The following is a 14,741-nucleotide window of genomic DNA, read 5'->3' as shown; positions in this document are numbered from 1 at the left end:
GTCGAATATTTATGTTATTTCATAAAATTTCTTAAGAAAACTAAACTGATAGAAAAGGATTTAGTGTTTTTTTTTTAAGTTGCGTTCTGATCCACACTCCATACCAGTAGGTGGCGGTAATGCACACCATTAAGTTGCTTGCCAACCGTCATTAAAAACAAATAGAAGAAGAAGAAGAAGAAGAGGAAGAGGTGTGTGTGTGTGTGTCTTTGCTTCCCCTACTACATGATGGCTGCACAAGTGGCTGGTGTGCTTGATCCGCTCATCTGAATCGTAAGTGCCATTTTGTACCATCTGTGGCTGGGACTGTGGTTGGGTTTTGGTGCCATCTATACCTGCCGTGCGTTTCTGCAGCGTTGCTCGGCTGGCGTTAGCGGCTGCAGCTGGAGGTCGTTGCGGTTTCCATCTAGTCCTCGCCTGCTGATCCGCTCTCTCCCTGGGTCGGCTGTGCTTCCACTCCTGGATAAGCTGCCCGTTTAGATTTTAATTCACTTTACCTGAATCCACGGGTTTTCTAATGAGTTTTTTTGGTTTAGGATTGTTTTGGAGTTGCAGCGCTTGGACGCTCTGCTGTCTTGTCTTGTCTTGCCGGTGTTTGTTTGAGCCGCTCTGAAGGAAACCTGTTGCTGATTGGACAGGCTGAGCGAGCGGGGCAGGACTCCTCTGGCCCCATTTGAAAGGCATTGAAATTGGACAACGACGATTTGTTCCACCGTTTAAAGTGTTTTATTTTTTTTCTTTTACAGTTTGTTTGCTTGTTATTGAAATTATTAATGAGTTTGCTTTCTTTTATTTTGATTGACTAATTTGTTTTCTTTTGCATTACATGTTTTGTTTGTTCGTTTATTTTTATTTATTTATTTTTTTTGGAATAATTCAAACTGTCATTTTATTTCACATGATCCCTTTTCCTTTCCAGGAACAGAGTAGTCGGCCTGAAGCCATGCTTTTAAAAGGAAATGTTCTAATGAAATTGTTTAAATAAAATATTGTGAACTATTCTGTGTTCTGGTGCATCTTGTTTTAAAAAGAGCCCCCCCTGCTGGTCACAGAGGCGAGAAGAAGAGAAGGACCAGGAAGGATGCCGTCCTCTCTGCGGCTGCGTGAAGCCTGCGTCACGGCAGCTCACGGTGACACGTGACGAAAACAAACGGTGAGCAATGAGGAGGCGCTGTGTGCTCATACGTTCAGCCCTTTCGCCGCTTGCATCTATTGGCGTATTAAATAAACACATTTTAAATCAAACGGATTAAGAGATACTGGTGAGTATTGTAAGCTCGAAACAGGTTTTTAAAAACCAAAGAGCGGCTCTAAGATTTGAGTCCCGTCTTCCAGAATCTAGAACAGCTGGAAAGGAGCCGTTCAAAAGAATTGGATCGTTTGTGAACATCAAATAACTACTTATATTACAGTCTGTGCTTTTAACTGCATGTAATACCTCTCTCAACAAACCACCTTTTGTGTGTGTGTGTGTGGAAACTTTAACTGTGGAAAATGACTGCATTTGTTAACAAACCCTGATTTTTATTTCCGTTGTAGGAGTCATGTAATGTTTCTTCCAATCATGTTCCAAATTTATGTGATATTTATCCATCACTATTGCAAATGACCCCAAATTTGTTACATCACCTTTTTAACTCTTATTTCCTTTACTTCGTTTTATTTTGTATGAGATATGGTTGACTTCCGGTTTCTGATTTGATGCTTTTATTTTGATAAGACCACTTCGCTGTTGGAGCTTAACGACAAAAAAAAAAAAAAAAAAACAACCGGAAGACAAGTTGCAACAATGTTGTTAAATGTATCTTATTAGCGCCACAAGGTAGTTTCCCCCCCCCACAAACTTTGATTCTCAAAATTAACCACAGTTAATATTTAATATTTCTGGGAAGATTTTTACAGAGTAAGATGTTTTTTTTCAGTTACCACACAACTGTAGCTGGTTTCTGACTTCTGTTAAGTTGATCACATTTATGTCTTTCACATTATAAATATTAAGGTTCTTTATCTGCAGACAAATAAAAAAAAATAATAAATTACACACTTCTGTTTCCTGATAAGATAAATAATAACTAGCTTGTATGCTGAGTATCCGGTTTAAGATCAGGAGAATATTTACAATTTTTTTTTTATTGAAATTGAAACAGACAGAAGAACAAAATAATATTCTTCTCTGTTAGCGACGGCAAAACGTTTTCTTTACGCTGAAGCAGCAAATCAAACTCCTTCCTGAAGCGACAATAAAACATTTCATCTCTCTGGAAAACTGACGGCTTTTGTTTCCAAACTTTCTCTTCATGATCTAACCTGATGCCACCACGTCTGTCTGAAATGAGATCTAAGCTCGGACCTTTATTTATATATAAACATATTCATAAATCTATTGTCTCAACCTGCTTCTTAAATTATTTGGGCAATTTATTTTAAATAGTTCACTATCCGTTACGAGCTGTTTCAATAGTAAAATATGTTTTGGCGTGAATGCGAATCACAACAGAAGCGGAGAGGAACAGCGCTCTGCTGCCTGGGTTGTGTGTCAAGTACCAAGACACAAGCAAAGAAAATTAATTAATAAATGTAAAAAACTAATCCGAAAACACTTTAAGGAGCAATGCTTCAATTAGTTTCCCAAAAATCTGTAGTACCTTCTACCGTTAAGATTTCACAGGAATAGCAGCTCATGATCCGATCAGTGTTTGGCCCTGAAAAGGGCCTTTGTTTGGTTCAGTGAGCAAAGTTGTCGGTTTAACCCCCGAAGCCGTACAGAGTGCGGCCCTGCCTCTTCAGAGCGTACACCACGTCCATGGCGGTGACGGTCTTCCTCTTGGCGTGCTCGGTGTACGTGACGGCGTCACGGATGACGTTCTCCAGGAACACCTTGAGCACACCGCGGGTCTCCTCGTAGATGAGACCGGAGATCCGCTTGACTCCCCCGCGGCGAGCCAGACGGCGGATAGCGGGCTTGGTGATTCCCTGGATGTTATCGCGGAGAACTTTACGGTGCCGCTTGGCGCCTCCTTTACCGAGACCTTTGCCTCCTTTTCCTCTGCCGCTCATTTTGTTTTCTTCTTCTGTGGAAACACAAAGACGAATGTGAGCGCGAGCTGCGGAGCGTCGCTTTTTATGTGTGAGCTGCGGACCTATGAGGAGCCGAGCTCAGCAGCTCCTCCTACAAGCCAGATTGAGAACGTTCTTTTTAAAGCATTAATTGAACTTTGATGAACTGAAATTATTGGGTGAATCAAACTCCGCTCAACAGAGTCTGAAAGGAACAAACATCAAATAAATGTAGTTCTACTGGCTGTCATGTGAAGTTTGTGTTGATGCTTTTGTGCAGCTGAGGAACATGTGAGGGATTTCTGAAGCAACTTTCACTCCATGTAACTTGTCAATGATCAACATGAAAAGTTCATTTTATAAATGATGTGGCTGTTTAAACATTGTGACTTTCCTGATTCATGGTGACAGGAAGTGAGCGCTGTGTGAGCCTTTTGCTGGCTTTCCATCTATTCATTTGTGAACAGTGAAGTAATAAGCAGCGGCCAAAGACTCGTGTAGCATAAAGACACTAGATGAGAAGAAAAAGAGTGAAAGTTGATGTCTTCCACATATACTGGTATCCAGCCAAATGAGGTGAATCCTTTCTGAGAAGTGGAAATCCCTTGACTGTTAAAGTAGTGTGCAACATGTGGCAGCTACATTAATTAATTAATAAGCCATATAGGTATAAATATGTGTAAAAGTGTTGAAGTTGCGTGTATGAAGTAGAATGTGGGGTCAGTCAAAGTAAAGGACGAGCTCTTCAGCAGAATGTGTGTTGGCTCTTAAAAGAGCCTTTGGTGAGTAAAAAGCTGAAGCTGCTGTTTATTTCTTGGCCTTCTTCGCTGCGGCCTTCTTGGCTGCAGGTTTCTTTGCTGGACTTTTCTTGGCTGCGGCCTTGGGCTTCTTGACGGCGGCGGCCTTGGGTTTCTTGGCCGCGGCCTTCTTGGGGCTCTTGGCGGGCTTCTTGGCCGCTTTCTTGGCCGGAGCCTTCTTCGGGGACTTCTTGGCTGCTGCTGCCGCCGCTGCTGCGGGTTTCTTGGCGGCGGGTTTCTTGGCCGCTGCGCTCTTCTTGGCGGCGGGCTTCTTGGCCTTGACGGGAGCCTTCTTCTTCACCACCTTCTTGGCCGGTTTAGCGTCTTTGGGCTCCTTGGCGAGCTTGAAGGAGCCGGAGGCCCCCGTGCCCTTAGTCTGGCTCAGGGTCCCTTTGGTGACCAGCTTGGTGACGGCGGTGTTGATGCGCTTGTTGGCCTTGCTCACGTCCACTCCTTTCCCGGCCAGCACCTTCTTGAGGGCCGCCAGGGACATCCCCTTGCGCTCCTTGGACTCGGCCACGGCGGCCACGATGAGTTTCGGGAGGCTGGGTCCGTCCTGCTTGGCCCGGGGAGCGGACTTCTTCTTCGGGGCTTTGGCCGGAGCCTTAGCCGGCGCGGCTGCTGGAGCTTCCTCTGCCATGTCTGTTTCGTTCCTCGGAACTTGTGGAGCTCAGAGCGGGAGGCGGGACTTATAACACACATGAGAACCGTGAAGAGACAACTCAGCCCGCTGCTCTGCTGCCGCCTCGAAAAGCGGCTCCACTTTGTGTTTTCTCCGCCGACATTGAGCCTCGAAACACTCCGAAAACAAACATCTTACAAGACCAACGTTACTGAAGCAGGTAGAAAAGTCTCTCTCCTCCACGCTGAGCTCATGTTTGATGTCCGACAAGTTTCTCCTTCGTCCCAGGAGCCTTTAAAGCGGCCAGATTCTCGGTCTGTTTGCGCCGCTTGCGGGGAGTTTTCCTAGAATTTCGCCTCCGAAAACATCTAAAACCAAATTATACTAAAAGTAACAAACATGTTTCTGTTAGCAAAGACACCTGAGGACAGAATCAGAGTAAAATGGCAGCGGTGAAGTGATTTGTGGAGATAAAAGGAGACATTTTTCAGCGGATGTAAACACACCCTCAGGATCCCTGCGTGAGACAAACTGTTGATCCTCTGGCATAAACTTTCTGTCTGCAGTAAATGAAGATTCAACAGCAGCTGGTCTGAAAATCACCTCAATATCCAGATTTCGTCAGAAAGTGTTTTTTTTATTATTTTTTATTGTATCTAAGGAGCTTATGCAGGGATTTACATATTTTTACTTTATCAGTCAAAACTGGATGATTTCTAAAACATTCAGTTTATTAAAACTCGATCTTCTTTCTGACTTGTAGGTCTGAAGAGTTTTTCCACACCAACCTAGAAAAAAATAATTCCTTCATACATGAAATAATCTGTAGACATGATAAACACCAAACACACACACACCCACACACACCCACAAAGATTTCTGGTTCATTGTGATTCTCCTGCCAGGAACTATTTCATTTTTCTCAATGATCTTCATATTGTGTTACAGGAAACATGAGACAGATTCTACACTCATTATTAAATCATTTGTCATTTTATTACTTTCATTTACTTTTACTTTTATAGTGCACATCCACTATAAAGTCAGTACCAATGCTGTGCCCAAACAAAACAAATACAGGAAAAATGACCCAATTCCAACTACTTATTATAAAACCCTACAGGAAGTTATAAGTCAATAAGCTCCAGTTCCTGCTGTCTGGATGTTTTATCCTCACATTTCTTTAAGAAAGTTCTGCCTGTTATTGCTGCTGATCTGATCCAGATATTAAACTCTTCGCTCTCATCAGGCGTTTTCCCCCAGGCTTTGAAAACAGCAGTAATCAAACCACTGATAAAAAAGAACAATCTGGACAAATCACTACTGCAGAATTACAGGCCGACCTTTGACCTCCCATTCACCAGCAAAGTCATTGAAAAAGCTTTGTGTAAACAATTAACTAGCTTCCTAACTATAACCAACCTCTTTGACTCCTTCCAGTCTGGTTTCCATGGTTACCACAGCACAGAGACCGCCTTCGTAAAAGTGTTCAGTGACATCCATATAAATACGGACTGTGGCAGAACCACAGTTCTGGTTCTGTTGGACCTCAGTGCAGCTTTTGACACTGTTGACCTTGACATATTACTGAATCGACTGGAGAGTTGGGTCGGACTCTCCGGTCCAGTGCTTAACTGGTTTGAATCCTACATAAAGAACAGGGATTTCTTTGTTTCAATTGGAAACTTCTCATCAAAGAGGTCAAAGGTCACCTGTGGGGTACCCCAAGGTTCAATCCTAGGACCCCTTTTATTTGATATTTATATGCTCCCACTAGCTCAGGTTATAACAGGAAATAATATTAGCTACCATAACTATGCAGATGACACACAGCTCTACATTACGATGTCACCAGGTGACCTTTGACCCCATCCAATCACTGAACAGATGCTTAGAGCAGATAAATGTGTGGATGTGCCAAAACTTTCTCCAGCTGAACAGAAACAAAACTGAAGTTATTATTTTGGACCTAAAGAGGAACGATCTAGAGTTATAGATCTAGAGTTATAGATCTAGAGTTATAGATCTGTAGTTATAGATCTATATCAGTGGTTCTTAACCTTTTTTGAGGTACCGAACCCATCAGTTTCATATGCGCATTCACCGAACCCTTCTTTAGTGATAAATATTTTTTTTTTCCAAATTCATATACAAATAAAATTTGATTGTTTATAGTTATTTCTTTGCTAGGATTTAATCAAATGAGGCTCTTGTTGCCAAAAACCATTTCAGAAAGTTCTTCTGCTTTTAGCATCAAATCCAATCAAGATGGATTTTATCAGATTGACTTGAATATAACATCATAGTTTATGCATATGAAATAAATCACATGTGGAACAAGATCAATCTCTAATCAACCACATTGACTGTTCATTCTATGTTGCTCTTGTTCATTTTGTCCTTTGGTTTATTTCAGGATGAATTTAGAAGAAAAACAAAGATGTTATGAATTGTGAAGAAAAAGCAAAATAAAAGCAACACATGAAGACAAAGCAGCTCATTAAATCCACCGACTTTTAGTTCTCTAGAACTTTTTCTCTGATTTGCTTGGAGTATTTTTTGGCAGCCAGGAACACAGAGTTAAACTTCCAGACATTCAGGCCCGTATAACACAATCACTAAATATGTTGGAATGGCCCAGTCAAAGCCCAGAACTGAATCCAAACTATCTGTGGCAAAAGTTTAGAGAAATATATTTACAGACATTCTCTGAAGTGAATTGAGATGTTTTGGAGAAAAAAGGGCAAAACAATTAATTTAACTTTCTGTTGGTCTATAAAATAAAGTCCTAATCAAATCAAATCCTTATAAATGGTTATTAGATTAAATTTAATATAAAAACATTTTGCAAAGGACTGAAAGTTTAAATTAGGAAAATGTGTAACATGTTATATTACAGAGTGAAATAGAAGTTAAGAGAACTGCTGATGTTCAACTAGAGGTCAAGTTTTGTTGAGCAGATTAAACTATTTTATGATGATCTACAGTTTTTGCTTTGATGATTTAAAAGTTTGACATAAAACATGTCTCTGATTTCAGGTCTAAGATCAGCAAGTTTATCAAATGAGCAACAATTAAACATTAAAATAGTGAAGAATGTGAACAGAGTTATTAGTGTTTTTGGTTGGAAGCAAAGCTCTCATGATGAAGGAGTGTGTGGCTCTTAAAAGAGCCGTTGTGTGTTTGTTGCTGAGCAACAGCAGGTTTACTTGGCCTTGGCGGCCTTCTCGGTCTTCTTGGGCAGCAGCACCGCCTGGATGTTGGGCAGCACTCCACCCTGAGCGATGGTGACTCCACCCAGCAGCTTGTTGAGCTCCTCGTCGTTGCGGACGGCCAGCTGCAGGTGACGGGGGATGATGCGGGTCTTCTTGTTGTCGCGGGCGGCGTTCCCAGCCAGCTCCAGGATCTCAGCGGTCAGATACTCGAGCACAGCGGCCAGGTAGACGGGGGCTCCGGCACCGACCCGCTCTCCGTAGTTGCCTTTGCGCAGCAGCCTGTGAACGCGGCCCACCGGGAACTGGAGTCCGGCTCTAGAGGAGCGGGTCTTGGCCTTCGCTCGGGTTTTTCCTCCGGTCTTTCCGCGGCCACTCATTTTGTTGCTTCTTGTTTCTGCAGACTCAAGAAAATGTGACCAGCAGCGGCTGAAAGCTGCTTTATATGTCCGCGGAGAGGAGCGGGACGATGCTGGCGACCAACCAGAAAAGCTCCCAGCAGAGCGGGACGGAGAGGCGGACTTTTTGAACGCAGCTTCCTCCAATGAGCGGCGGACATTAAGCCGGGAGGCGACGCCTCTGGGCGGCGCTGAGCTCCAGGAGGAGCCGCTAACCAACCAGGATCCGGAGCGGAGCTGCAGCGTCACAGAGACACGCCCAGAGCCGCAGCTTAAGAGCAGCGGAGCCTCGGCGGTTCGCCACATTTCTCTCCTGATCCCGAGCAGAGAAGCAGAATCATGGCCAGAACCAAGCAGACCGCCCGTAAATCCACCGGAGGCAAAGCCCCCAGGAAGCAGCTGGCCACCAAGGCAGCCAGGAAGAGCGCTCCGGCTACCGGCGGCGTGAAGAAGCCTCACCGCTACAGGCCCGGTACCGTGGCTCTGAGGGAGATCCGTCGCTACCAGAAGTCGACGGAGCTGCTGATCCGCAAGCTGCCCTTCCAGCGTCTGGTCCGAGAGATCGCTCAGGACTTCAAGACCGACCTGCGCTTCCAGAGCTCCGCCGTCATGGCTCTGCAGGAGGCCAGCGAGGCCTACCTGGTGGGTCTGTTCGAGGACACCAACCTGTGCGCCATCCACGCCAAGAGGGTCACCATCATGCCCAAAGACATCCAGCTGGCCCGCCGCATCCGCGGAGAGAGAGCTTAGAGGCTGCAGCTCCAACAAACACACAACGGCTCTTTTAAGAGCCACACACACCCAGTTTAACAGCTCTTCCTGTTGGTAATATTGTAGCATATAGTAAAGATTAACTTTAAGTTGAGAAGTTTGACTTTCTTTTTGGTTGATCTTGTCAAAAACAGGCCACCTTATGTTTTATTAACCATTAGTTAATTAACATTATAGCTATCCCTCAAAAATAAAGACAGAAATTATCATGGCATCTAAATATTTCTTACATCAACTACAGTTGATAAAACTTGTTTCACATGAACGTTTCCACAAGTGAGTGAAAAATGACCCAAATTCTCCTCGGAGTTTCATTTGTAAACTTGGTTCTGAGCAACATGAATGTATATTTATTTTTTTGACGCACACAGAGAACATCAAGTGTTAGTTATTGTGTAATTTATTCTATTTTACAGTTTATTTAGCTAGCTAACTTCGCATTTTTGTGTCTGTGTCATTACTTATTACATTATCCTATTTCATCATATTCTTAAAATACGTCACTTCCTCCATGTGTTGGATGAAGAAGCTCTTCCTCATGTACAAAATATTCTATTCTGCTGTTATGAAAACTGCTTTTCCAATTTTCAAAATGTTTCAAATTTGTTTTGTGTTTTTATTAAAAATTATTTTCAGGTAAAAATCCTTCTTTTGTGGACCGCTGCAATACAAAATATGTAGCAAATGATGATCTTTAACCAACATTAAAAACACGTCGACTCTAAAACGGGTCATTTTCGACTCGCCTATATGGAAGCGTGTGGCCGTCCTGTCGCTCATGCAACTAAAGGTTCATTATTATTTTTTTAGGCTATTAGTATTTACACAACATGATTATTGCAGCTTTTTAATCTTTTCATATTTCTTAGCTTGTATTTTCAGTTGAGACACAGTATATGGAATATGTTTATAAATTAAGTTGCAAGTCTGTTTTTAAAATTATTATTATTTCTGAGATCACCAAAAATGGCGCCTCTGCTACATTCACTCCGTCATTAGCGTTTCACGTCACACATTCCTACTATCAACCACTAGAGGGAGATGAAGCGCCACCTGTCTGCTGACGTTCTCACGTTCTGTGTGGAACAGAGAACCAAAAAAAAGGAAAGAGTCATTTTGGGGCATTATAGGTGTTGGAGCTATTTATTGTTTATTTCTTTATCCATTTGAATTTCGTTAGTTTATTGTTAAATTTCTATTTTTTGTATTATTTACAAGTTAATAATTGTTGATTCTATTTATCTTTTGTTTTATTATTTTTCTTCTTTATTCTTTCTGAGTCAGACAGGAAGTAAGGTGGGTCAGTCCACTTTCTATCAGTGTAGGGGCCTGGAAAAGGACCAGCAGGCATTTGGGTTTGGGGCCTATGGGTTTTTTTTTTTTTTTTACCAGAGCAAGAGAGGTAAAATGAGAACAAAGGAAAGTTTGAACTCTGTAATTGTTTGCTGAAATAGGAAAAATAAATCATCCAGAACAATCAGCAAGTTTGGACATTGAACCTTCTTTTGCCTGCGTACAGAAAACTGGACCCCAGTGGCTTGATGCAACTTTCATTGGATGTTTGGTTTGGCAAACAATGGCCACTACAATAGGAATAGAACTACAAGTGATATAAGAACGTAGAAGTTTCGTTGAACTTCTTCTACAGTTTTATCAGTAGAAAAAGGCTGGAGACACCCGGACATGTTGGATCAGATCATTTTTAAAATAACTGGACGTTTGTCCATATGCAAACATACAAGGAGGGTAATTAAAAAAAACTGCAGCATAAACGAGTGGGAGTGGAAACTCCTACTCCCACTCCCACTCGTGGGAGATGTCAGTGTCTATCTCTATTAGGAGATAGACACTGACATTTAATGTAATGTAGTAACCATAGTAACAATGGGTGTGTGCCTTTTTTGCAGAAACAAGGCGTGTCTCCATTTCATAACGTCTTTTTGTTTACTTTAAATCTGACTGCCGTCACTTTACGCCCCCACGGGTTTTTTTCAAATAAAACATTTGGATGCTAAAAATATACATCGCACTTTTCTGAGAGATTCTATTTTTGGGGGCCTAAGATGAAAAAAAGTGTACATGTTGCAGCGGCCACAAGGTTGTACACTTCTCCGGTTTCATTTTTAAGGGTTTTGAGTTTAGCTTCAGGAATAAATAAAAAAACAAAAAACATTTAACAAAATCAGTGCAAAACACAAGCATTGTTGGTTTTAGGAATGAAAAAATGTCAGATTTGAATTGAGTGACTGTTCTGATGAGCAACAACACAGATTTACAGTGAAACTTATACTGTAGTTCTTCCTCAGCTGCTTGCCCCACTGCTACAGATGCATTATGGGAAATGTGAAATCCACGATTTGTTCTCTCGCTACCGACTTCTTAGTCCAAACATGGATCATATTCAATGTTAGCCATGCGCTTTATATTGTTTAGCTCAGTTTTAGCTAGGTACCAAGCTCTGAAGCAGAATTTTAACCAAGTATCTTTTATGGTTATGTATGTTTACAACCTAAACTTGTACTCTGTACATCTTTAAACTCAATGTACCTTGTTGTACATTTGCGATTTGAAAATCTAAAAACCCCAAAGCATTTTCTCCAGGCCTTAGTTTTAACATCTTAGCTACTTGAATACATGTAATAATTCAGCTGCTCAGATACAGATGAGTCCTTTTAATGTTCTTTGATTTTAATCCAGTTATTTTAATTTCAAAAATGTACCCAACTATAGTCTGATGCCGTCTGAACATATAGCAGATTCAACACCTACACAGGTTACAGAGTGAAACCCTGGTGAGGCAAGATAGGGCCGGGCATTCCATGGAAATCCAGATTTAGAGATAAAGCATACTATGTGGGTGTGTGTGTGTGTGTGTGTGGGCGTGTTTGTGTAATTATTGTTCGTCAGCCCTTGATACCTGTTTAGACTTGCCACCTTCTCAGCGAACCCTGCAGAAAAACAGAGTTTAATTCTTCGGTGGTAAAGACATTAGGAATGGATCAGACTTCATGCTTTGCAGCAAGAAGTCCCAGTCCAGGTTCCTTTACATGTTCTCTCTGGACATACGTGAGTTCTCTCTGGCTACTCTGACGTTTTTCCCACAGTCGAAAAACAGTTCTCTCTGAATTGCTCTTAGGCATGAGTGTGTGTGTGTGTGTGTGTGCAGTGTCTGTCCTATGTGTGTCTGTGTTTCTCTGTGAAGGACTGGCAACCTTACCTTTCAGCCAATGACCGTTGGCGATAGAGACCAGCTCACCCACAACCCTGAGTATGCACAGTGGACGGATGGGAACTTTTCAAGAGAAAACATTCGAAATTTCTCATACAAGCAAAGTGAAGCACAAGCAGTTCAACTCTTTACTTTTCATTATCCATTGAGCTGAATCTAAACACACCAGAGAATCAGTTCAACTCCAACTAAACCTTTAAATCTGGTCTTTGTTGGTCAACAGGTCCGTGTCTCCAACCAGTTTATGTCTGAACCACGGACAGGTAAAGCTGCAGAGCATAACTTTTATGTAGAACCCCTCCCCCCATATTTGTTAAAACTATCACTACACTGTGGCAGTATAATACAAGACAGATAAGTGAAAAAAAAAAACAAAACTAGCTCCTCTGCCTTCTCTACCACAGAAGTCAACGTCCAATGTAACCTGCAACTCACAAAAACAGGTTAATTAATTTATACTATATATATAGGAAGTTGGGCCTAATCAGAAGATATTAAATTCTAGGGAACCCAGGTGTGAGCAACAACAGAACACACAGTGTCTACAAGAAAAGAGCAAATATTTAATATAATAAACAATTGTGGATCCACATTTAAAACAGACAAACAAATACTGCGCGCTTTAAAAAAAAAAAAATAAATAAATAAATTGAATACTTCAGTCTCCAATGAATTAATTCTTCAGTCTCAAAGTCTCTCAGCTGGTGACCAGTCGGGTCACTATCTACCCGTGCGCCTGGTCCTCTGGGCTGGGGCTCGCCATCCAGTTTCAGGTGAAGAGGGTCTTGGAATCTTTGGCCCTCCAAGCCAAAAGTGTACTGTACAAACTCCAAAAAAAAAAAACCTGACCTATAACAAGGCCAAAGTAAAACATTTTAGCACATAAGATGCTATTTAATCATTTCTCAAGTTCTTCTTATTTTTTTCTTTCATGTTGTATAACAACAAGTTAACAGAACACAATTTTTCCAACATATTAGTAAAACTAAATAGATTAGCTTATATGTGGTAAAAAAAGAATATAATATACATTCAATCTTAAAATAAATGCAATTACATAAAACAAATACAACATACACAACAATAACAATACAAAATCTTACAATCAATTTTATTTTATATTAAATTTTATAATTTAATAGGTATTTTAGCCAATTTTCACCAAATTTACTTAACCAACTGCCGAGCGCGTGCGATGACTCACCGATGCTCCGAGCTGTCAACGGCTATTTTTCGGGCTTCAGCTGTTCACGGGGGAAACCCTCCGAGATCTAATAAAACCGAATGTAGTATTTTGAATTATATATTTAGTGAATTTATATTAATATTGTTTTCCTTACCAATTTCCAGATTCGTCAATTTCTTTCTACCTCTTTACGGAAACGACCGTCAGCTGTTAGCTCTCAAGCGTTCGCAGCGAAACAACCGTCAGCTGTTCTCAAGCGTTCTGAGCGAAGCAACCGTCAGCTGTTAGCTTTCAAGCCTGTCTGCCGCGCTCCGAACGAAACAACCGCCAGCTGTTAAAAAGGGGCGGGACGATCAACCCCATTGGCCGACACGAAACCAGACCGCGCCAGCCATTGGCTGCCTAATCTGTCAATAGAAGCTAACACTAAAAGCATATTTCACATTTTTTGAAGATTTACGTAATTACCTTTTAGCTATTTTGGTAGAATAAGACATTGAATCAACATCTATTATTTTTTTCTTGTGTTTTTAAACACTGGGTTACACCAAGGTCTTATCTCCACTTTTGCCAGTGCAGCCAACCAGTGATAAGGAAAGCATATGGTGATCCTGGATTGGCTGCTTTGCAAATGCCAGCCAATAGCGTATCAAGTGCCACTGTAGCTAGGTCCACCGCTCTACAAACACGTACCGGCATCCTTTCTGCTGTAACAGTTTTAATGAACGGTTAGGCCGTTTGGAATCGGCGGCTTCTCGATTTATTCTGAAAAGAACAACAAACAGAACAGAACCATCGGCGGCCCGCTCAAAGCCCTACAACTTTAGCAAAACTAAAGTTTAATTCCTGGTACTTTACAGTCGTTAGTTCATTTAAATATTCACATTATGCAATGGATTTATTTATTACGATGGTGAAAGTAATAAAAACTAACTTCATAAATCTATAAACATACTGGATGCATTTAGGTGAAAAAAAAAATAAACACCACCTACCTCTCTCACAGGACAACCTGACCAAAGGGGAGGGTGGCAAACAATTTAACAACAATACCACAGAAGAAGAAATAAAGAGGAGGAGCTCCCGAGCTTCAGGTCACACGGTTATAACAATGACGGGGTTTTCGAAGGTCAGTCAGGTGAAGGAACAATCCGAATAATAAAAGACATTTTCTGCAGCTACGACAACAGAGAAACCCGGTTACATGTGTGAGGTTCTAAGTGTGGCTCATGTCAGGTTTTAAAAGTCTTGTTTGCAAATTTGCTCATGTAAAATAGCAAAGCAGTCAAATATGCATTCCTTTTATCCTAACTATAAACAATGTGTGACATTTATCTTTCTTCCCATTAAAAAAAAAAACAGAAACAATGGAATTTCACACGTCTGCCAGGGATCAAAACTCAGCATGTTAGAAGCATCTGGTTGGTTTTTATTGTTGATGGTTTTTTTCCCTCTCCAATATGGACGCA

At 41.4% G+C, this 14,741-nt stretch overlaps 4 protein-coding genes and 1 long non-coding RNA gene across 6 annotated transcripts; 1 reads left to right on the top strand and 4 right to left on the bottom strand.

Moving 5' to 3' along the window:
• Positions 1-868: 868 nt before the first annotated feature.
• Positions 869-3,088, bottom strand: LOC114157227 (histone H4). The gene has a single exon (XM_028038092.1). It carries the CDS (start codon positions 3,055-3,057, stop codon positions 2,746-2,748), a length of 312 nt encoding a protein of 103 aa, XP_027893893.1. The 5' UTR covers positions 3,058-3,088; the 3' UTR covers positions 869-2,745.
• A 737-nt stretch (positions 3,089-3,825) lies between these two features.
• LOC114157190 (histone H1-like) lies at positions 3,826-5,472 on the bottom strand. Its single transcript, XM_028038050.1, has one exon. It carries the CDS (start codon positions 4,492-4,494, stop codon positions 3,865-3,867), a length of 630 nt encoding a protein of 209 aa, XP_027893851.1. The 5' UTR covers positions 4,495-5,472; the 3' UTR covers positions 3,826-3,864.
• Positions 5,473-6,622: 1,150 nt separating this feature from the next.
• Positions 6,623-8,328, bottom strand: LOC114157241 (histone H2A-like). The gene has a single exon (XM_028038107.1). It carries the CDS (start codon positions 8,066-8,068, stop codon positions 7,682-7,684), a length of 387 nt encoding a protein of 128 aa, XP_027893908.1. The 5' UTR covers positions 8,069-8,328; the 3' UTR covers positions 6,623-7,681.
• Positions 8,329-8,350: 22 nt separating this feature from the next.
• On the top strand, positions 8,351-10,337 carry LOC114157201 (histone H3). The gene has a single exon (XM_028038062.1). The coding sequence runs from the start codon at positions 8,426-8,428 to the stop codon at positions 8,834-8,836; it is 411 nt and encodes a 136-aa protein (XP_027893863.1). The 5' UTR covers positions 8,351-8,425; the 3' UTR covers positions 8,837-10,337.
• A 2,292-nt stretch (positions 10,338-12,629) lies between these two features.
• On the bottom strand, positions 12,630-13,816 carry LOC114157247 (uncharacterized). Of its 2 annotated transcripts, none has more exons than XR_003598093.1 (2): positions 13,291-13,816; positions 12,630-12,935 (listed from the first exon to the last, which is right to left on the bottom strand). It is a non-coding gene; the product is annotated as an uncharacterized LOC114157247 (long non-coding RNA). The 2 variants fall into 2 exon arrangements; XR_003598094.1 differs by having other exon boundaries at positions 12,630-12,913.
• Positions 13,817-14,741: the final 925 nt, after the last annotated feature.

This window comes from Xiphophorus couchianus, chromosome 14 (assembly GCF_001444195.1).
Source record: "Xiphophorus couchianus chromosome 14, X_couchianus-1.0, whole genome shotgun sequence".
Classification (NCBI taxonomy): Eukaryota; Metazoa; Chordata; class Actinopteri; order Cyprinodontiformes; family Poeciliidae; genus Xiphophorus; species Xiphophorus couchianus.
The sequence above is the reverse complement of the archived record's forward strand: the minus strand, read 5'-3'. Positions and strand labels throughout refer to the sequence as shown.